General features: G+C 48.7%; 1 protein-coding gene across 7 annotated transcripts in view; it reads left to right on the top strand.

Moving 5' to 3' along the window:
- Positions 1-23,452, top strand: part of Itsn2 (intersectin 2) — a 142,926-nt gene that overhangs the window by 114,094 nt on the left and 5,380 nt on the right. For all 7 annotated transcript variants that reach the window (XR_010041404.1, XM_063231582.1, XM_063231593.1 and 4 more), the window contains 5 exons: positions 14,132-14,253; positions 17,264-17,370; positions 18,080-18,263; positions 21,414-21,512; positions 23,052-23,219. Coding sequence is in view for 6 of the 7 variants with exons in the window: in XM_063231582.1 (XP_063087652.1) it covers positions 14,132-14,253; positions 17,264-17,370; positions 18,080-18,263; positions 21,414-21,512; positions 23,052-23,219 (680 nt within the window). In the remaining variant the exon portion in view is untranslated. The remainder of the gene's footprint in view (positions 1-14,131; positions 14,254-17,263; positions 17,371-18,079; positions 18,264-21,413; positions 21,513-23,051; positions 23,220-23,452) is intronic.

A 23,452-nucleotide genomic window follows, 5' to 3' on the forward strand; every position in this document is an offset into this window, starting at 1 on the left:
CTGAAGAAAGGTTCTACAATAATACAGACCTTGTCGTGTTGATAAAAAAGTCTGCCTGTGTGACCACTGCTGGTACCAGTAAAAAGAAAAAAGATATTCCTTACTGAGGATTTTTTTTTTTTTGTCTTTTTTTTTTTTTTTTTTTTTTTTTGGTACCGGAGATCAAACTCACGACCACCCACTTGCAAGGCAGGTGCTTAAGCCACTGAGCTAAATCCCCAACCCCCTTACTGAGGATTTATTACATGCTTTTCTAAGGTCCTTGAATGTATTAACTCATTATTCTGTCTTACAGATACAGAAATTAAAGCAAAGAGGTTGCCGGGCGTGGTGGCGCATGCCTGTAACCCCAGCACTTGGGAGGCTGAGGCAGGAGAGTTGCTTGAGAGCTCCAGGCCAGCCTGGGCTACAAAGTGAGTTAAAGGCCAGCCTGAACTGCATAGTCAAACCCTGTCTCCAAAAAAGACAAATAAAAATAAAGTAGAGAGATTAAACAACTTGTCCAAGTTTACACAGCTAGGAAGTGGCAGTCTTTTCAGTGGTCTGGTTTCTGAACCCGTGCTGTTAGCTTTTATGTCAATTTGCTAATACTGCCACCGTTTGCATAATATTAAAGTTCTGGCAGTACAGTGATTGGTCATAAGTGAAAAGAAAAATCAGACTGCAGAGAGTTTATGTAAAACTACAGAGAAGCCTGAATATAATAAAGACAAGAATACGTAACAGTATCCAGAAAGGTAAACTAAACATAAGAGCTTTTTGAGATGTAATTCATATACCATGTAGTTCATTTATTTTGTTAAGTATTAAATTTTTTTGCATTAGCTTTTATTGGTACATTTTAAATACACAAAATGATCACATTTAGCATAGGGAGTTTGTACCTGTATGTGATATAACATGTTTTTCCCCATTCCCCTACCTTCCTTCAACCCCTCCTCCTTTTAAAATGTAGAATTAAATTGTTTTGCTATCCACAATCGTACAGCTGTCACTGCAGTCAGGATTAGAGAACATCTTCATCCCCGAGGGCTGTGACTGCCCATTTCTGCGTGCCCTGCCAAGCCCACAGCGCTAGGAAACCCCTGAGCTACTCTCGGGGCCCCTGAGTTTGCCTGTTGTGGACATTTGTGTTGTGGAATCAGAATAGGGTTTTATGATTGTCTTGCTTCACTTACCATAATCAAGTTTCGTGCTATACTTTTATTGTATGGATGCATCCTGTATTCCGGTCCCTCATTAGTGGGTGGACATTGGAGTTGTATCCACTTTGTGGCTTTTAGGAATACTGCTAGCAAGGCTGGGGATTTAGCTCAGCGGCATAAGCACCTGCCTTGCAAGCAGGCAGTCGTGAGTTCGATCCCCGGTACCGATAAAAAGGAAAAAGACAAAAAGAAAAGAAAATACTGCTAGCAACATTCATTACAAGCTTCTGTGTGAAGGTATGTCTTTTTCTTTGGGATGTATACACCACTAATTATATTTTATACATTTATATATTGTTTATATTTAGAACAGTAGGTGGTAACTGTACTTAAAACTTTTCCCCCATACTGGAGCTCCAGACCAGGGCTTTGTGTTTGGTAGGCAAGTGTAATACCAGTGAGCTACCTCCCTCCCTTTTAAAATTCTTATTTTGTAACAGGCTCTCACTAAGTTGCCTAGGCAGCCCTTAAATTTTTGATCTTCCAACCTCAGCCTCTTGAGTAGCAGGGATTACAGGCATGGCACCTTGGTATATTTAACATTTTGAGGAACTATCGGACTATTTTTCCGAAGTGGGTGTACCATTTTATATTCCCACCAGCAGTTTATAAGTTACCTTTTTGCATCCTCACCAACACTTGCTGTTACTTGGTTTTTTGTTATAACCAAGCCTGGGGATATAAAGTAACATGTTATGGTTTTAATTTTCATTTTCCTGATGACTGATGATACTGAACATCATTCCATGCACTTCTTGGCCATTCGTATATTTTTTTGAAGCAGTGATTTTTTTAATTGAATTTGTCTTCATAATCATTTTTAAGACTTATTTATTTATTTATTTATTTTGTGCCAGGGATCGAACTCACGGCCTTGCACTTGCCACGAAGGCACTTAAGCCACTGAGCTAAGTCCCCAGCCCCCTCTTTTAAGACTTTTTAAGAGCAGTTTATTTTCACAGTAAATTTGGGAGGAAGATGGAGAGAAATCCTGTTCCCTCCCACCCCTGCACATGCAAAGCCTTTCCGTTCTCCATATTCTGCACCAGGGGAGCACGTTTGTTCGGCTGGTGAACCCCACTGACGTGTCATTACCACCCAGAGTCTATATTTGACCCGAGCGTCCGCTCAGCTTTGACACAGGGTGATGACACGGATCCACCGTCACTGTTTCAGAGTAACAAACTCCCTAAACTGTCAGGTCAACCCTCCCGCTTTGGCCCCTGGGAACCAGATACTTTGCCATCTGCAGTTTTTGCCTATTGTAGAATACTGCATGTTGGCACCATACATTATGTACCCTTTTCCAATTTGCTGTTTTTTTTACTTAGAAATGCGCGTTTGCTTCCTCCGTATTTTCGCTGGTGCATGTTTGCAGTACATAGTGGTTACATTCATGTGGGGAGCTGGTATATGTGCATAACACACCTCTTTACAGCCTGCATATACTTTTCTGACTTGATAATTTTTTGGTGCTGAGTAATAGTCTGTGTACCACAAAGCTTTCCCTGCTGGAAGACGTCCTGATTGCTTCCAGGTTGAAGCAGTGATGAGTACAAATGCTGTAAATACCTGCGTGCAGCTCTTTGGGATGAACACTGAGGAAGGTGATGGCCGTATTGTCCAGTGTGCTCAGTTTTGTAATAGCAAACCATGCCACTGTGGCTCTCGCATTCCCACCAGCACTGAGTGAGACTTCCTGCTGGCCACTCCGCACCAGCATTTGGCGATGTCCTGTTACAGATACTGGCCATTCTGACAAGTCTGTGGTGGTGCCTGGCGCTAATTTGCATTTCCATCAAGATCACTGGTATTGTCGTTGTGTTTTGTTTTGTTTTGTTTTGTTTTGTTTTGTTTTGTTTTTTGATGCTGGGGATTGAATCCGGGTCCTTCATCAGAACTCCATCCCCGCCACCCGGGTATCTTCTTTGGTCAGATATCTGTTAAGCTTTTTGGCCTGTTGTTTAATCATGTTCATTGTATACTTTGGATAACAGTCATTGATCATGGTAATGTCTTTTGAAAACACTGTCAGGCCAGGGGTTTATTGCAGTGGCACAAGCACCTGCTTGGCAGGCGCAAGGTTGTGAGTTCGATTCCCAGTACCAGAAGAAAACACTTTCACCTTGTCTGTTGCTTATCTTTATTCTCGGTACCGGGGATCGAACTCACGACTGCACGCTTACAAAGCAGGCACTTACGCCGTTGAGCCAAATCCCCAGCCCTATCTTTATACTCTTAACCATGGCTTTCATACAGCAGGTTTCAGTTATAGTGAAGTCCAGCTTATCCATCCTTTTTCTCATAGATTTTCTCTCTGGTTTCATCTCATAAAAGTTATTACCAAATCCAAGGTCATATACATGTGTTGTCTTCCAGGAGTTTATGTCTTACGTTCACATTTGGGTCTTGTGGCTGTGATTTAATTTTGTGTTAATTGTGAGTCCATTTTCAAAGAATTGTAGATCTGGGTTTTTTCTTCTTTAATTTTTATTAATACATGTTTGCAGTCCCTAGTGATTACAGTCATTGTGGAAGTCACTTCACGTACGTAATGCATTTTAATGTTCTTCCCTCCCCTCCCTCTCCTCCCCCCCTTTCTCCTCCATCTCTTGAGGACCTTCCTATTTGACAAGATCCATCTATCTGCTGAGGCTGTGCTTAGATTTATTTTCTGCAAATGGGTCCACTTGTTCCAGCGTCACTTGAGGAAGACTTTGCTCTGGTGTGTGCCTTTGCTGCTTTGTCTAAGGTGGTTGGTTACGTTTGGGAGGCTCTATTTCTGGGCTTTCTGTGCTGTTCCATTCAGTAGATTGGTCTCTTCTTTGCCAATACCACATTGTCTTGGTTACCGTAGCTTTGTAATAAATCCTGAGATTGGTGTCATCAGTCTTCCCACTTTTATGTTTTTCACTATTATTTTGGGTCTGCTGCCTCTCAGTGTAAAAATTAGAATCATTTTTTAGACTTTTTTGTGAATTTTAGTGCCTCACATACACACTAAGAAAACTACACCAGCTAGACTCTGGGCTAGGTTTTGTCGTTGTGTCTTGTTTTGTTTTGTTTTCTGATGCTGGGGATTGAATCCAGGGCCTTCACACAGAACTCCATCCCCGCCGCCCGCACCCACCCACCCGTTTGTTTTAGGACAGGGTCTTAACGAAGTCATTGAGTTGCCCGGGCTGGGCTTGAACGTGGGATGTTCCTGCCTCAGCCTCACAGAGTGCTGGTTTTATAGACTTGTACACCCGCTGTTTGCTTTGAATCAATTTTTGAATCACTTTTACAAACTTCAGTTTAAATGATAACAAATTATGAAAGATGTGCTTAAGGGAGGTATTTTAATGCTGTCTGATTATCAAAAGACAAAGATAAATTAGTCTTCCAGCGATGCTGATAAATGGGAATCCTGGCAGTCTAATGAGACAGGTGCTGTGAATCCAGCCTTCTGATGCCTCGCTGCACCCATCAGCTGAGGAGAAGAATCTCTCTGGGCACTGTGAACACTCTGAAAGGAGGATTGCAAATCTGAGCCCGGCCCAGGCAATTTAGCAAGACCCTGTTTCAAAGGGGGTGAGGGCAGCGGCTGGGGAGGTAGCTCAGTGCAAAGGCCCTGGGTTCAATCCCCAGTACCACACACAAAAAGCAACTAAAGAAAAAAGGTATTTAAACCTACACTGCAAATGGGATTTGGGTTTTATGAAGCACTAATTCACGGGAGCACAGTCCGTGCAAAGGAGTAATGGCCATAGTTAGCAAACACCTGCAGTGCACCGAGCTAAGCTAAGCGCCTGGCTTGTCTGGACCGAGGAGGAGAGACGAGAGCTCATCCAGTCTGACTCGAGGGGTCTTCCAGCCCGACTCCCGGCCCCTCCCAGCCTCCTGCTTCCCTGGACTGTGGGCCTCTGCTCTTTTGACCACAAAAGCAGACAGACAGTCATCAGTTCATTCTAAGATAGAGGTGAGAAGAAGGTGAAGAAAATGAACTGCTTTTGAAAAATCCAGGCTGGCTGAGTTACAGTTGAAGGTCCTGGGAGGCCCTGCCCCTGGGGACCGTGTTCTTAGGGTTACCATTGGCCACAGGAAGCCAGAGTGCTGGAGCACAGCTCAGCCAGGAGGGGCAGAGTCACCAGGTGCCTATAAAATTGGAAATAGCTGTGTGTCACACCACTGGGAGATAGTGGGGCAGCAGGCTGTTCAGTAACACCCGGAAGAACCTGCTTGTGAATGGAGCCGTCCGGCCCGGACACTACCGGGTAATTGGTGTCCTGACTAGAAGTGCTGCTGTGTAGGGAAGTTAGCTGTCAGATACAAGGTTCTGAGTGTGAGTGCGCCAGAGTAGAGGGTGACAGAGGGACCAGTTATGTCACTTACACACACACACACACACACACACACACACACGGCGGAAGACCAGGTCGGGTATACATACCTGTCTTCCATAAGTGTAACATAAGCAACATTTAATCCAGTGTGTCCTTTTTTTGTTGTTTTGGTTTTTTGGGTTTTTTTGGTACCAGGGGTCGAACTTAGGACCTCGAACTTGCCAGGCAGGCGCTTACACTGCTGAGCTAAAGCCCTGGCCCAGCAAGTCCTTTTGTATTAGGACTTGAATTGAGATACCTAAAATGAGAGATTCAGTAACGCTAAAGTCTATGGCAGTTCACCACCAGGCTTCAGATCAGATCACATTTTAGAACAGCCACTTTTCTTGCTGAAAATTAAAAGATCTTCATTGGTCCTTATGAGAGACTGCAGTTCCTGGTATCTCTTATTCTAAACAACACATGAATTCCTCCTGCTGAGCTGACTTGTAGAAATGCCAGGCTGGAAAACTGTACAGATTTTACCAGATCTAACTGCTGTAGGTTCCCAGATGCCTCTGCTGTCTTAGCCGTCTGACTTTTATAAAGTTTAAAAATAAAATCAATAAAATATTTCTTTTTCCACTTTCACTTATCAACAGAGTTGCTTTTAAAAGTTCTGAAATACTTGTGTGTTCTGATAGCCAAATCTTTTGCTTTCTGTAACTTTAGAATACAACATGAACTTCTCCCCTTTTTAGTCTTTGAGCAGTGTTACCCCTGATGGACAGAATTTGACAGACCTCAAAGCAACCCCTGAGATAGGGGACTTTTCCAACATGCCTGAGGCCCTGGGTTCAATCCCCGCACCTCAGAGACCCTGAACCTGTAAATCCTGGCTACTTGGGAGGCAGGAGGATCCCTTGAGTGTAGGAGTTTGAGACCAGCCTGGGCAGCATAGCAAGGCCCCGTCCCAAAACAAACAAACAAAAAGACCAAAATTGTAAAATTCATTCAAGAATTATGTAAATTTCCAGAAAGACAAATATCTGTTGCTTTGTGATAGAAATATGCTATCTGGTATATTGTTTGTATTCAACAAATATTTGCCAAGTATGAAAGGCTGTTCTTTTCCAGAATAAAAATATCCCTTAACTTCCTAGTGCCTGCTAATACTGAATATAAAAGCGGCCTTCAGAAAATGCAGTTTAGTCTTCTGGTTTTATTGTTAAAATCTTCTCACTGGATCCAGACACAGTGCAGCTGGGGACCACGGTGTGGGACTCTGCCTGCTCACTTGAGCGCACAGAGAATACCAGAGAAGCGGGCACTGCTGTCCTCGGCAGGGCGAGGGCTTGCCAGGACTTGGGGCTGGACAAGCCCTCGCTGTGCCAGCACAGTTTGTCCCCGACCTTCGTCTGTGGGATCTTCCCAGATCTGTCCTTTCTCCTTTCCTAAGCTTCTCGTACTGTTTGTCCTGGCTTGCTCTGTAATTTAGAACAGTGACTCCAGCCATGATGGAAAGACCCAGAATTTACATGGCTGTGATCACACTTCACCTCCTGTCCCCGCGTCCTTCCCCAGGAAGGACCTGTGACCTGCCCTGTGCTGATCACTCCTGTGAGAACTGTCCTACGACAGCGACAGTAGCCATCATCTCTCACTTTTCTGCTTCTTCTGCTCTTGCTGTTCACGAGAACCAACCAGGAGGTCTTCACCGATTTCGCTGGCCACTTTATTAGTCTGTCTGCACATGCCGCCTGTAAAAGCCTGCTGAGGGCCTCCCAGGTGTCAGATCTGGGAGCTGCAGCAGACCGTCAAGCAGGAAAAGCCTGCTCTCTTGAAGCTAGCGGTTGGCAGGGTTAAACGAAACAAGCAAAATAACTGTAAAGGGAGTTAAGTGTCCTGGAAAGATTTGGGGAAGGGGGCGTGTTAGGGCGAGGTAGGGCTGAGGGGCCTCATCTTGAATAGGATGCTCAGCTCCAGATGGTGATGTGGAAGGAAAGACTGGGGGGTGGAAGAGTGTCCGGGAGAGCCCTGTGGCTGCCCCGAGGTGTGCTGGACAGGGGACAGCAGATGCAAAGCACCCAGGACAGGAGCGGGCAGCAGGGAGCGTGCAGCGAGGCCTGAGAGTGAACAGCCAGAGCAGCAGGGGAGGGAGACGCGGGCGCTGGGGCTGCCTGTGATGCCCGCGGCTTTAGCTCAGCGTGATAAAAACCCACAGGAGGATTGAATTAAAGGAGTGACTGATCTGACACTTTAGATTAAAGCACAGGAAAGATATGGGAAGCAAGGAAGCCCTGAAGAAGTTAGCGGCAGCTTGGAACAGGGTAACAGTGGTGACCTGGGGACAAGGGGGCGAAGTCCGGATGACTTGCAGATGGAGCCAACAGGTGGCTCAGGTGGGAGGCTGAGGGAAAGGTGTGAAAATGCTGTTGCCTTTATTATCTTATTATCGGAAGGCAGAACACGTGAGAAGGTCAGAGGGGAGAACAAGGTGGGAGGGCGTCACTGCATCCCACCAGGAGCCCCGGCTACATCACCCAGCCCCCGGGACGCAGCACCCACCCAGTGCGTGCAGACCGCTTCCATCCCCGGTGCCCACGGAGGAGCCCAAGGAGGACGCAGAGGATGTTGGTGGTCAGGCGTGCGCCACCCGCCCAGCTGACTCCGCTTCTTTAAACGAAAGTGTTTGAAACCTTCCCACAAACAGTAGGCTCTCTGGGATTGTTGAAACTCCTTCTGCGGGCTCCGAGGTCTGTATGTCTCGTGTGCCATCCCACCGTACCAGGCTTGTTGATAAAGTTCAGGTCGTTCATGGTCCTACTAATTTTCATTGACTTCACTATTACAGTTATAAGGGGTAATATTGGAATAATTGTCTCCTATTTTATTAATTTCTTTGAGGCTTTCTGTTTGCTGCAGATAAGATCAGAGCTATTGCATCTTCCGGGTGAATTAGAAAATTGTGTTGTGCAAATCAGGTACAGCATAGGCGTCAGCTGCTAAGAAGGCTTCCCCACTGCCTTTAAAATCTTGTTTGTATAGCTTTTTCTAGTGCTTTGTTTACATTTCTCTTTTTAGTATTCTTATCCAGTCATTTTTTTTCCACTAGCAGATTTAAGCTATTTTCTGTTTTGTTTTTTCTTTTTTGGTACTGGAAATCGAGCTCAGGACCTGGTGCTTGCCGGGCAGGCTGTGCGCTAAGCTTCTTTTTTTCTTTTTTGGTACTGGGGATTGAACTCACAGCCTGGCGCCTGTGTGTGTGTGTGTGTGTGTGTGTGCGTGCGTGTGCGTATGTGTGCGTGTGCGTGTGTTCTCACTGCCTAGCCCAGGCCAGCCTCAAGCTCCTGGCCGTCCTGCCTCTGCCCTGAGAGCTGAGACTGCGTACAGGCGTGTCCACCCCAGCTGTGCAGAGTTCCTTTGTTCCCTGTATTTGCCTCTGCTGTGGAAAGTACGTGCTCTTGTCTGTTCTCCAGTAGTCACGTTTCTATTTTTTAACATACATACTCATTTGCCCTAATGGAGTCTAGATTGTAATCAGTGTCTCTGTTCTGATCAGTGGCAAGCAGAATGGTTTACCTCTAAGGAGTCTTCTCTTCCATGTTATTATGCTTTTGTGTCTTAAACTCACTTGAAATTATCTACCAACTTAGCCATTATTATTGTCATTAATTTATACAATGATTATTTTTATTTTTTGCATATTAACTAGTATTTCCGGTCGCCACTGGGCCTTATGTCTCATTAGGTCCTTCTTGTTCAGTTTCCTTCTTCCTGAGATATTTGTCTCTCTGTCCCCTCTCCCCCACCCCTTCTCCCCCCTCCCCCACCCATTCTTCCCCCCCCCTTTTGCTGGGAATTAATTGAATCTAGGAGTATAGTACCTCTAAGCTGCACCCACAACCCCTGAAATATTTCTTAGTAATTCCTTTAATCATGTCTGTTAGTGATGAATGCCCTCAGATTTTGCCTGAAATCATCTTTATTTCTCTCTCATCCACATATAGTAGTATAATTGGATTTTTAGAGTGATTTTTTAAAAAAATTATACTCTATTTTTGTGCTGAGAAGTGCAGCCAGTGTAATAACCATTACTCTGACTGCCTCTGGTTTTTCTTCTCTGATTGCTTAATGATTTTTTCACCTTGCTGTTTTGTAGTCTTTTTTTTTTTTTATCGGTCCCGGGGATTGAACTCACAACTGCGTGCTTGCAAGGCCGGCGCTTATGCCGCTGAGCTAAATCCCAGCCCTGTTTTGTAGTCTTACTAATGGATTTATTTTTCATTTTTTCCCAATCAGACAGCATTGTTCCTCCTAAATTGAACGGCTGACACCATTTGTCAGTTAATTCCACAAGCCACCCACTATGATCTCAGTGTTACCTCTTGTCATCCTGTATTTTCCTGGCCTGCACTGCTGTGAGATGTATGTCGAGGCTGGTCCTCCTGGGTCTCGTTACCTGTGTTACGCTTTCCATCTCCTTCTGGGCTGCGTTCTGACTAATTTCTTTACGTCTGTTTTTCATATTTACTGATTCTTTTCTCAGATGTGTTCAATCTGCTCTTCATAATTTCTACGGCAGTGTTTGCCATTTCTCTCATTTCTTTTTCAAATGTTCTTAGTCTTTTTCCCCACAGACTATACTTACGACTTAAAGCCCTACATGTATGTTTTGAGCTCTGGAAACATAGTTTACATCTCCAGCTGTGTTTTGTCCTATTATCTTATGTTCTTGAGTTTTAATGCTCATGTTTAAATTTGTGATAGATCTGCGCCCTGATTTTTTACTTGTTTACTTTGAACTCATCCTCACTGAGCCCTGGTTTTCTGTGGAAACCCTGTAGAACCGCGGTGGTGAACATGTTCCCGCTTCGGCAGCACGTGCACTAAGGTGAGGAGGGCGACCCTCCGCTCCGCTGGTGCATTTTCTTTAGCCAGCCGTCCTTGGGGTTCACCGGCCAGGGGCCAGTTTCTGTGTCTGCCCAGCTCAGGAACTCTTGATATGCAATCTCAGAATTTCCAGTCTTCTCCCAACAGAGACAAAAGACTTTATTGTCATCTCACTGGGTGGGAGGATTTTTTTTTTTTTCTTCACTCTGTACTCTTTAGTCTCCTGCTGGAACCTCCTGTCATGGGCCAAACCCAGGCAGAAGCCCACTAGAATGGGAGCTTAGAGAAGTCAGCCTTGCAGCTCGGAACACAACAGCAGAGCAGGAGAAAGGTAAGAAATGGACATGGGACAGGGAGGCCCAGGGTGACACAGTCAGCTGTTTAGCAGATGTGGCCAGAGCATGGTGTCCAAGCTGTTACAGACTGTTGGACACAGTCCCTAAGCACTCGGGGAAGAACTAGGCGTGCTAATCTGTGGATTAGGGCCAGTAGGAGTTACATACATAGTAAAGCACAGATACCAGGGCCGGGATATTCAGTGATGGAGCGCATGCTGCATTTGAGTGATCGGGTACATCTGTATTTGAGCAGTATTTCATGTGTTCAGAGTTGCCGGTGCTACTCTGTTGGACAATATATATATCAAGGATGGCCAGAGAGGTTGGTTCTGTGCATAAAATCCTAGTTCTGTACCAAAACATTTTACTCTCCCTTCTCTCAAAAAAGAGAGATCCGTAACAGGTAAATGTTAGCACCTGTGAGTTTCTCAAACAGAATGTTTAAAATCAGGGAAGCCAGGCGTGGTGGTGCATGCCTGTAATCCCAGCACATGGGAGGTGAGGCAGGAAGATTGTTGCAAGTTTGAGACCAGTGTGGGCTACAAAGTGAGCTCAAGACCAGCCTAAACTGCATAGGGAGACCCTGTCTCCAAAGGGGAAAAAAAAAATCAGAGAACCTCAGCCCCTAAGAGGCCAGTGTTCGCCGTAGCCCTATAAGAGCAATACACAATCTGCAGAATGGTCCAGACTGGACCTTACAGGGCTAAAATGCCAAACCCACTTTGGTATTGGCTGATTTGCAGGGAGCAGAGAGCCTGGTGGCACGCAGAGGGGACATCCAGCAGGAATCCCAGAGGCCAAGAAGACTCAAGGCTGCGAGCAGCAGCTTAGCCAGGGGGCGGCGCTGTGGGCAAGCCGAGGCGCTGCAGGGTAGGGGGCGCCTGAGCTCAGCAACGCTGAGGTCCCTGTTACCTTCAGGAGCTGGGACAGCCAGGTGAGGGGACAGGGCCGAGTCTCCAGACTCAGAGAAGGCAAAAGGACAACTCGAGGGAGGTGACCACAAGTGTAGACCGCTCTTGGGAAATCGGCAGCCAGACGAGAGAGGCTGTCGGGGAGGGAGCAGGGCTGAAGCAGGGTGCTGGGAGTGTTGTTTTAAATCTTGGGATGGGAAGAACGACCTGCCAAGGAAGCAGTGGAAACAACTCGGCGGCATGAAGGGAAGGGAAGGGCCATGCAGGAGAGGGACAGCGAGGGGCAGCGGCTTTAGACCTGAGACTCGCCAGTCGCCGGCCAGGAAACAAGTACAGGACCAAGTGGGCAGAGAGATGGTGAGGGCCACAGGCAGGTGGGAAACCTGAACCCAGGACAGATGTTGGGAGCCGTGGTGCCAGCCAGCACCGCCGCGGAGAACCCAGCGCTTTCCCTGTTGCTCCAGCCGTTAGTCCAGACAGAGGCCAGCGTTCATGAGCTTTAACGTCGATCGCTGTTGCCTGGAACGTGAGACACACACACCCCGGGCTACACAGGGTATGACACACAAAGTGGGACCCAGGCCAGCACACTTTACTTTAGTGACTGTATTTATAGTAATGACTTTCAGGAGAAATAAGAACAGTCATGTTTAACCTCAAACCCGAGTACATTTTAGAGAAAATACTAACTCAATCATCGTAGAGATGGCGTTGTCCAAAATCTTAGACATAAAACACAGAACACATGCTGGGGATGTGGCTCAGCGGCACAGCGCCTGCCTGGCAAGCACAAGGTTGTGAGTTTGATTCTCAGTACTGAAAAAAAATACAGAACATACGTGAGTGGGATTTGCCGAGCACTAGGTCCAGCCCTGTGCTTACCCCATTAAGCTTCCCGATTCACCGCACAGGACGGAATAAAATGCAGCCGCCACCAAGTGCGGTCGCTTTGAATGTAACAGCATTCTGGTCTCCTCTCGCTCCTGCCACACATAACGGTCCACATTCGGTCCTTTCCACTGTCACAGCGTCTGTCACGGCTCTCCCTCCTTCCCTGCGCTCCCGCATCCCCCCCCCATGGCCTCAGCCACAGGTGGCCACCCTGCCTCGCCTCTTCGTCTCCCTCTCTTGTAGCTCCCTAAGTGCACTGCTTGCCGCCCAGTGTTACCCCTTGCTGGGTGCTGTTAAATTTTGGAAAAGTTTACTTGAGCAAAGAAATACAAAACAAATTTTTAAAAAACTAATAAATGAGGTAGCTACTAGAAAAGAGCCTGAGAACTCCAACCAACATTGGAGGTGTGGTAGCATTCAAAGAAAATCCAACCTGAGGCATAGGAAACAATTTAATGGGTCATGTGGGGACAGGGTGACATGTCTGTTACAGCTTAGTTCACTGGCCTTCTGCAACCAACCAAAACTCATTTCCTTGTTCAAATTCTGTTTCGGTTTGTCTGTCTGAACCCACGACCTCCCGCGAATTGTATTTCACACCTCTGCCTGTTTTTACTCTTCTCTGAGGAGTTCTGGGGCTTCCCGGTTCCACGGCAGACTGATTGTGCAGTGTGCGCTGCAGCGTCACATCTGTTCAGCACCCACGTGCCAGGCTGCCTGTGGCTGTCCTCCAGGTCACTTGTGACTGGACACCTGCACCGTATTCAAGACCTGCAGTACCTTCTCCAGTGTGTTAGGTGTGGTCTTGGAAATTGCTGGATCCTAGAAATTTAAGTTCTCTAACTCAGAAACTTGCCTTTGAGAAATCTAGAGACATGTTTCTTAAATTTTTTTTAAATAGTAACTCAAAGTAAGAAATACATTTTGATCCCCAAATACACACACACACACACAGTGATGTCTCAGTTCATGAACCTAATTTGTTTTACGATTTTGGGGAAGATGGTGCAGTCGTGTTTGTCACCAATGTGGAGTCTGAATGGAAGCAAAATTTTGCTGAATTCATTTGGGAACAAATTTGTGAACAGAATTGTTTGTGTACCGAGGTATTAGTGTGTATGAATATATATAAAGACTTGCACAATACTTACCAAAGCTGTGCTAATGATGCACTGTTAATGCTGAGCTTGACCACCATTTTAAAAAACTAAATTGATAGTGACCCACCGATGCTCCAGATCTGCAGTTTGGGAAACATGAATCTCAAGTATTTGATTCACGTAACCGTTTCAGTCATTGTAGAATGTCTTGCAGTGGCGAGATCCCTGCAGACTTAGTGCAATGCACTGTCTTTGAAGCCACTTCTAAAAGTCCTCCATGCTGTCACCACTACTAAGAAAAGAGCAAGGAACCACGTTGGGATTTCACAGAGCCTCCCCTGTCTCGCGGCTCTGGAGAACCAACTGTCCACATGTGTGTCGCCTGCAGAGTCAGCCGTGTGCTCCTGAAAGCATGTTTGTCAGCCCAGTGCGTGGGGACGGACTTCTCTTTCCTACAGATTTTGTAAGCTCTCTCCTGTTCTTCCGCAGGGTGTGCTGATCTCCAAGCCCTGGACACGATGCAGCCAGCTGAGAGGAAGAGACAGGGCTACATCCATGAGCTGATCCAGACGGAGGAGCGGTACATGGACGATCTGCAGCTCGTCATCGAGGTGAGAGGCCGGGGCTGACCGGCTCAGAGCGCCTGCCAGCCTGCGCAGGCGGCAGGTGTCAGTCTCGGCTGCCCACATCTGGATGCAAAAGTGAGGCTTTACTTCCTTTTGTTTCCCCTTTCTGTGCTGGGGTTGAACCCAGGACCTCACACACGCCAGGCGTCACGCCCAGGTTCACCTGCAGGCAGGCCTCAGGGTGCTGTCTGCCACCTGACAGTGTGGTGAGGGGATCAGCTCTGTTCCCGTTCACCTCACTGGGGCGCAGACGGAGAAGGCGGGCATGGAAAGGCCAGAGTTGTCTGTGGGGAACCCATCAAAGAGAGTTGGGGTGCGGTGTATGCACAAAGGCCCCAACCAGACTTGACCTCAAATTTTTGCCTCTGTGTATTTACGCGGTTGTTTTGATGTCTGGCATTTTCAATTCTTTATCATTTCTGGAGGAAAGGCAAGGCTGTGGAAATATTCACCTACTGTTTATGTCAGTTTAGAAAACCTGAAAGGCGCAAACTGCAAAATATTTCACAAATATCCCATATTTACTCTTTATGTGTGTGCCTATTGTTACCAGGGACCACCACGCTGATGATAGCCATTCTTGTTAAGAGTAGCTCCTTATGCTTGTAATCCCAGCAGTCAGGAGGCTGAGGCAGGAGAATTGCTGAGAGTTCCAGGCCAGCCCGAACTGCATAGTGAAAGCCTGTCTCAAAAGAGAAAAAAAAAAGCAGCTCTTTATAGCAGACGCTGTTTGAGTAAGCGAAGGAAGGCTTTATACTTACATTTTGTGTCCAGGGCTTTCAATTTCTAATTAATGTGTCGATGCCCTCAGGCAAGGCCAGTTAAATAAAGAAAGCACCTGAGGAGAACAGATGTCTACCCGGGTGAGTAGCTGCGGTGTACACCTGGCCATGCCCCAGATAGCAGAGCAGAGCAGAGGCCTGGCCAGGATCCATTCTGTGCTCCACACACAGCCAGGGTGCCAAGGTGTCCTCCCAGGTCCTCCCCTGCCCCTCTTGGTTGGGGCTGCCCACCTCCCCTCCGGGCCTGTGAGCTCTTAGGGAGCAGGGACCGTCTGTCCTCCATCCAGTGTCCCCAGAACAGCCTGGCCCTCAAGTCCTGAATGGCTCAGATGCGTTTGCGTCTGCACTTCTCTGACAGGACCAGTGGCCTAGAGCCTGCGTCTTTTATTATTTCCCTGTGAGTATCAAACCTGTTGCTGGTCAGAGCCCAGTCTCGGGGTCTCACGGGCACCAGTTCTAAAGGAGAGCAGACCAGTGCCCGCCCACCTCAGGCGGCTTCCCCACCCAGGGCCTTGGTTCTGCCCTCTCTGGGTCCCTCGTGAAATGCTGTAGAGACAGACATTGCGTCAGGATCAGGGATTTAGAGCAGCACTGTGAGAGCTGCCCGGCCCCCGGAGGGCCCGGCCTTTACAGGGACTGTCCACTGCCGCATGATTCTGCGGCTCCAGCTTCAGCTCAGCTCAGCACATACTGTCGGGCCTGCCACATGCACGGCAGTGTGGCAGAGACGAGAGATGAAGGAGAAAGCTCCCGCCCAGGCGTCCACAGGCCTGCTAGAGAAGGCAGGCTGGGGGAGGGAGGCCCAGAGGAAGGGCCACCCTGCTGGAAGATCCAGACGGTCAGGCTCGGGACGCAGAGGACACAGAAGTGGGAGGCTGTGCAGAGGGAAGGGGCCTGTGAGCTGTGCAGCGTGGCTAGGGTGTCCAGTTCCCGAGGGTCCACTGGGGGGTCAGCAGAGCTGTGGACCCCAGAGGAGCTCAGATCTCCTCATGCTGTCCAGGGGAACCTCTGAGCCTTTTCATCGGGGAGCAATGGACCGTGTGCATTTCGGAAAGCTCACACCTGAGGAAGTTGCTCCGGATGACTGCCATGTTTCCTTAAGGCTGTCCAGGTCATCACCCTGGTCACTCAGTGGAAACTTGGACTTTGGATCAAAAGGCGTGGAATTCTAGTTCTAGTTCGAGCTTTGTGAGCCTGTGAGCCTTTATCTCCTCTTGGACAGTTGAGCTTCACCTGTGTCATCTCTGAAGCTAAGTGAGAATGCTGTGTGTACACACACGCACACACACGCAAGCACGCGCACATGCACACCTGCTTATGTGTGTGTGCATTCAATACAGACAGCATCATCATTTCTCCTGCCCGCAGCCCGCCCTTCAGCCAGCTCTGCTCGAGGGCAGTCCCGGGGCAGCGAAGTTTTTTCACAGAGTTCCAGGAACTCGGGAGTGCTCAGCCTGCCTGGAGCGGCTTCCGTTTCCCGAGGCCTTCAGCTCTGCTGGGCTCTGTCGGACCTCCTAGCATCCCTCTGGACAGGGCGGAGAATCCCGCCTTAGGGAGGAGACCACTGGATCCAGTCCTAAGGATCAGCCTCCATCAGAGCCCAGACAGCAAACAGTGGGAAGCCGCAGTTTAAAATGGACCTTCCCGTGCAAGATTTCTGTTGAGTACTTTGAGTAAACTTGGGGAGGGAAATAAAGTTGCAGAGAACTGCAGAGCACTAAGACACAAAGAAGGGTTACGTCCATATCTAGAAATCTGATGTTCCTTTTTTGCGTGAAATATTTAAATTTAGAGCGGGGAAGCAATTAATTTCTTAATTGCGATGATTTCAAATTTAGGATTTTGTTGTTGTTGCTATCGCACTGTTCCACAAGTTTCTTGCTATTTCCCATCTGTTCAGCTGGGTGACTTTAATTCCTTTCATACCAAAATTTTCTGGTGATTGGGAAGGAGGTTAATGTCATTAACCCAGCAGTTGTTGCCAGGAATTTGCTTTGTTCACTGCTAGTACATGAGCAATCCTAAGTCTCAGAATCGTAATAGTGATAAAGAACAGGCTCATGTGTTCCCTAACTTCCAAAACAGAAAAATGTCCAGCCTCATGATCCTTTTTCAGATGTGCATGGTCTCGAGAGTTTGATGTATGAAAACATCGATTTAGACCACCCGGGTGTGTCCCACCGCAGCTAACGGTTTCTGCTCTTTGAGCGCAGGTGTTTCAGAAGCAGATGGCAGAATCCGGCTTCCTCACGGAAGGGGAAATGGCCTTGATCTTCGTCAACTGGAAAGAGCTCCTCATGTCCAACACAAAGCTGCTGAAGTGAGTCCGCCTCCCCACGCCGAGCGCCTCCGTCCCCTCGGCTCTGCCCCAGGCCACAGAACGCATCATTACTGAGCAAAACAGAGAAACATAGCAAAACAGTCAAACACAGACATCAGACAAGCACTGTCCTCGTGTGTGGCCCTAAGGCGTGCGCCTGTAAGACACGTAGTGAACAGCAGGAGGAGGAACGGCGCTCCCAGCCAGGTGTCACCAGCCAGCCGGCAGTCTGCCAGGTCCCGCGTGAAGTCCCGAGCTTGAGCCCCTCCCTGTCCTTCGTCCTGTGGGGACAGATGCCCAGGGCCAGAGGGGCAGCCCGCCAGCCGCACCCCGCCTCCTCAGCCTGATAGTGACCCCACCAGGCCTCTGCGGCTCCTGTGCCCTTTCTCCCCTCATAGACTGGGGGGATTTCTTCTTGGTTCAGATGAATTGGTTAGAATTTTCTAGAAGAAACTGCCTGCTGAAACCAAGCTAAAGGCCAACGACAGGTGCATACGTAGGCTTTGTTTTCTTTTTTTCTTCTCTAGCATTGCCCAAGGGTCGGCTGGGCCAGCAGAGCTGCGGCCCAGAGTCTCCTGTGCCCCCACCTTCCCCTCCCAGGCCCGGGGTTCCTAGGAGCTCAGAGGTGTCCCTCCCCTTGGTCACCCAGCGTTCCTCTTTCAATGCCGGCACATGTGCTGAGATACCAGCGAGAATGTGTCGTTCGCAGAGCCTTGCGGGTCCGGAAGAAGACCGGGGGTGAAAAGATGCCTGTGCAGATGATTGGGGACATCCTTGCGGCCGAGCTGTCCCACATGCAGGCCTACATCAGGTTTTGCAGCTGTCAGCTCAACGGAGCAGCTCTGTTACAGCAGAAGACAGACGAAGACGCAGAGTTCAAAGACTTTTTAAAGGTAATGCCACCCTGGGCCCGCCCAGTGCCAGCCTGGAGCCCTCACGAGCTGTGGGAGTCTTAGCGGCTCCCTTGGCAGTGTCCACAAAAACACAAACGCCGCAAAGAATTTTGTGATAGCTTTGTGTTGCCTCTAGACCTGATTTTTTCTTGGCACTGGGGCCAGGATTTTCCCATGGAATAGCAGAATTGGGGTGGGGGTGGTTGGCTGGGTTTTTTTGGGACAGAATCTTGTTATGTAGTTCATGTTGGCCTTGAACCCACTACATAGTCCAGGATGACCTCAAACTTATGCTGATCTTCCTGCCTCAGCCTCCCAAAGCCTGGTCTGTATTTTGTTTTTGTTTTTGATCGAACTCATGACCTCACACTTTCCAGGCAAGCGCTTATGCTGCTGTGCTAAATCCCCAGCCTGTATTTTGTTGTTTAAGCAGACTTAACAAACTACTTCATTTTCCCAAAGAAATATTTACAATGTCTTTGTTTTGTAAATTTATGTAATAGCCATCTTAGTCCAGAAAGAAGACAGCTTACTTAAATGGATGAAATGTAGCAGGAGCGGCTCATTCATGAGGACCTATCTGTGGTGCTGTATATGCCCCAGAAACGTGCACTGAGGTCATCTAGGCTCTTAGAAACCCATGCAAAAAGAAGGTCCATCCACAAAGCCGTGGTCATCAATTAAACAGGAGAGAGAGAGCTGCAGCCGAGTTCGGGAGGGCGGGCACCGAGGAGGGGTGAGATGAGCCACCGGCTTCCCTGTAACAGCGCAGCAGGGAGCTGTGTGCGCTGGGGGTTTACGGCCAGCCCTGGAGAAGCCGTTTGCTTTAATGTTGTTGAATAGTACAGTCTGTTCCACCCACGTTCAAGGGGTGCGGGAAGTGGGAGTAAAGTCTGCTTTCTGTTTTTTTTTTTCACATTTCCTTCTGCTGCTTTTTGTTCATGAAATATTGTGACCTGTCACACAGGCTCTTAAGGGGGAATGCTTAATTTAATATTGTAATTATCAAATATTGGAAAAATAATTCAGTATAAAATATAAGATATTCAGAAAATATATATAAGATGTTCCTACAGAGAATAAAAATTTCAAAAGGAAAATGGAGAAAAAAATTAAGACCACAAATGATATTAGAGTATCCAAGAACTAGTAGACTGAAAAGGATCAATAAAATATAACTCTGATAAAACAAATACAAAATAAGCACAAGTTATAAGAATGGATGTACAGGGGCTGGGGATTTAGCTCAGCGGCATAAGCACCTGCCTTGTAAGCAGACAGTCGTGAGTTCGATCCCCGGTACTGATAAAAAGGAAAAAGACAAAAAAAAAAAAAAAAAAAAAAGACCAAAAAAAAACCATATGTTACAAATCATAGGAGCAAATGCAACAACCTCTAATTCTACAAGGCAAAAAATAGGCCTGGCCCTGGTGTCTGTTTCTAAATTTGTATTTAACTATAAAAGTTTTAAGTTAATAATAAAGGTGTCGGGCTTGCTTTGCATGCACAAGGCCCTGGGTTCCATCCCTAGCACCACAAAAAAAATTTTTTAAATAAAATTATTTGTTTAAAAAAATAATGGGCCAAGGATTTAGCTCAGCTGCATAAGCGCCGGCCTAGCAAGCACTAGGTTGTGAGTTCGATCCCTGGTACCAAAAAATAATAATAATAGTAAAGTTGTTAAACTCTCAATGAAAGCACAGTTCACATAAGTAAGCGTCACCTGAGAGTCCATCACCGCCTACCAGGCAGCTTCCCAAGTCCCCTCCCATCGCTGCGGCCATGTGACCAGCAAGTACCCTACAACCGGACAGTGCTTCTGAGGGGCTTTCAGAGCGCTCAGATCAGCACGTAGTGCCTGACGCTGTCCTTTTCCTTGTGCGGCTGTTGGTGCAAACGGGTTCCATACAAGGCACAGAGGACAGCAGCCTGGGGGGTGAGAGGCGCGGGAGGCGGGGTGGCCTAGAAACAAACAACAGCAGCAACAACAAAAAAACAGAATGCCAGAAATAATAATGTTTACATAATGAAAGGCAACATTCAGGGACTAAAGCCCAAGCCCCGAGTTCAGTCTCCAGTACCCCAAGAGAAAAAGAAGGGGAGCAGAACCTAACAGTAAGCAGCACCCCAAAGTGTTTTCAGAGACTCAGAAGCTACAGAAGCACAAGTACAGATTCTTGTTTCAGCAGCAGAGGCCGACACAGGTACAGAGCGCCCCAAAAGCAGCAGGCAGTGCGGGTTTACTGCCCGGGCGGGGACGGTGGAGTAGATTATGGCGGATGCACGGGAGTCCGTAAGCGCTGTCATCCTAGGGACCAGCTCCTCTCTCCAGGAGGTGCCTGCCGTGCTGAGAGCTGCCGCCTGACGCTCACAGCCTGTGGGGGGGCGACACCGTGGTAGCAGGGACTGCGTGGCGCTGCTGAAGGCAGCCAGAGGTCAAGGAGAGCAGGAAGGCACCAAGGCCAGAGCTCGGCCAGGGTGGGGGGCATGGCCTGAATTATAAGTGAGATCAGTGGACACACGAAGGAAGGGCAGCGCCGGAAAAGGCTCGTTCGTTCATGATGTGGCACACGCAGGTGCTCTGTAAGCGGCCATGATTGTTTCTAGGAGGTTGGGACAGTAGCACCATCACGTGGGGGTGGGCAGGAGCCGTCCAGAAGGCAGTGGGAGCCAGTGCCCACTCCTGGGTGTGCCTGTGGGTAGGTGAGTGTGCAGTGGTGCAGAGGAGGAGAGAGGAAGGCGGCTTTTATGCGGGAAGATGACTTCAGGGCATGACTGGCATCACGGTAGCGTTGGAACATTAGGTATGGAGGCCCTAACATGCTGGGGAACACCTGGCCTCACTGAGGGCCTCTGGAGCAGCAGCTGCGCTGAGGAAGCTGGGGGGGGGGGGGACAGCAGCCGGAGAGAGGGAGGAGGGAAAGCCACGTGTGCCGCCAGCGCTGCATGAGAAGGCCGGGCCACCACGAGGCCACTGGGCTTGGCACTGAGCTGAGCGGTCCCTGCTGTTACCCAGACGGTGTGTCCCTTTGGGTCCTGAGTTACAAAAAGAAATTTGAAATCTAAAAATGATCAAAGGCAGGAGTGTGGCCAGGGTTTCACTGTTTTAATCCGGGCTGTGATTTTCTCACGAGCCTGTCTGTTCTGCAGAAGCTGGCATCGGACCCTCGGTGTAAAGGGATGCCCCTCTCCAGCTTCCTGCTGAAGCCCATGCAGAGGATCACCCGCTACCCTCTGCTCATCAGAAGTGTGAGTGCTCGGCCAGCGGGCCCTGTCTGACTAGGAACAGGTGCCCTGAGTCACACCGGGGCCAGGAACTCAGGGAGCTCCTGGGTGCCGGCCCAGCCTTGCACCCCACGTCCCACGGCCCAGGCTTCGTGTGCGTGCGCACAGACAGTAACAGGCATGTGCTGGGTTGAGTCTGCAGGCTGAAGTCTTCACAGGGCGAAATAAAGGAGGCGTCTTGATGGCACTTGGGAACCTGCCACAGTCCTTCCCACCCCAGGGCCCATGGCACAGTGCGTTTTGGGCAAGGTCATGGTCCCTGTAGGCACGTAGCTGAGGAAGCTGTCTGGACCCCAGAGACAGCATAGAGTCACCTGCTGGCGTGCCCTGGGCTCCCGCCTGTCTTCTGAGATCCAAAATCACGTGCCATCTGAGCACCTGACCCAAGTCCCGAAGGTCATCCTCTGAGCGAGCTCGGGGCTCCCTGATATGTCCCACTTCAGGTCGCTGACGGACCATCCGTCCTGAGTCCACCTGTCTTCCTGTTCACATAGCAGTGTGGGCACCCGAGGCGACACACAGATCAGTACGCTACCAACTACTGGTAAAATTCACAAAGAAAATATAAAATTTTTTTTTGTCTTTTTCTTTTTTATCAGTACCGGGAATCGAACTCATGACTGCCTGCTTGCAAGGCAGGTGCTTATGCCACTGAGCTAAATCCCCTGCCCCTAAAATTATTGATTATTCCTTGACTTTTGGTCTGTAAGCTACATGAACCCAACCTAGAACCCCATATTACAGATGCCTCTGCCAGCCTAACCCACAAATCCAGATCTCAGTCTTTTCGTTAAAACACGGGCCAGACATGCCTCAGAATTTAGAATGTACTTTAAGCGGAATATATTTTGATGCCCAAGCAAACCCTGGGGCAGCACCTATAACAAAATAACAACCAGACACGAAGGTTCGTACGGTGAAACGTGACTAACTACTGAAAGTGGAACAAATCCGTCTCTTCTGTTTAGGTCAGGTTGGCCTCCAAATGAGTACGAAATAAAAACTTGAGGTTTTCAGGCTTTTTTGCATGTTGCATCGTAACAGAGGGCTGTGGGGCCGTGACCACACAAGGCTGTGTTCTGGCTGGTTTTTCTGTAGCACTGGTACTTCGGAATCACTTCAGAATGAACCAAATGCGTGTCTCCTGCGTGCTAATGAAGTGATTTCACTGTATGTCTTTGCGGCAGAGTCCTTTGCCTTCCGCAGATTTTTCAGTGCTTCCCATTGCTATTCGGCAAGTTAACGTATTTGTCAAAACCGCAGCCAGGTGTATTGAAGGGCTGACCCTGGAGGTGCATGACTTCAGTTGCGGGGGGCATAAAGAGAGGCACCTGTACCCTAAGGCTGACCAGGACCCAGGGAGAGAGCCACTGACCCACAGAGCACCCGCCCTGGCTGTCCCTGGCTGGCTCCGCAGAGCGGGCAGCAGTCAGCAAAGCCCAGCTGGCTGCCGTGGGGTGAAAGGCAAGGTGCCCCCCATGTGACAGCCACGCTGTCCCCCAGATCCTGGAGAACACCCCGGAGAGTCACGTGGACCATTCCTCCCTGAAGCTGGCCCTCGAGCGGGCGGAGGAGCTTTGCTCTCAAGTGAACGAAGGAGTTCGGGAAAAGGAAAATTCCGACCGCCTGGAGTGGATCCAGGCGCACGTGCAGTGTGAGGGCCTCGCCGAGGTGAGCCCCGCGTGACGCCGGCCCCTGCCTGCGCAGTGCACACCCCGCTCAGCCGTGCACGCTCCGGGCCTGCCCTAGGCAGACACTGCTTGGGCTGCCCTCTTTCTGTCTGGTAAAGCGAGAGTTTGGGGTTCTGTTTTGAATTCTTTGAACTCAGCTAGTAGAATCAGACCTTTGGGGATGTAAGTATCGCTTTTCCCCCGGGCCACTTGGCACGAAGGTGACAATTCCAG

This window comes from Cavia porcellus, unplaced genomic scaffold (assembly GCF_034190915.1).
Source record: "Cavia porcellus strain 051 isolate PalLab524CR breed Dunkin Hartley unplaced genomic scaffold, mCavPor4.1 scaffold_1, whole genome shotgun sequence".
In the NCBI taxonomy this organism is placed as follows: Eukaryota; Metazoa; Chordata; class Mammalia; order Rodentia; family Caviidae; genus Cavia; species Cavia porcellus.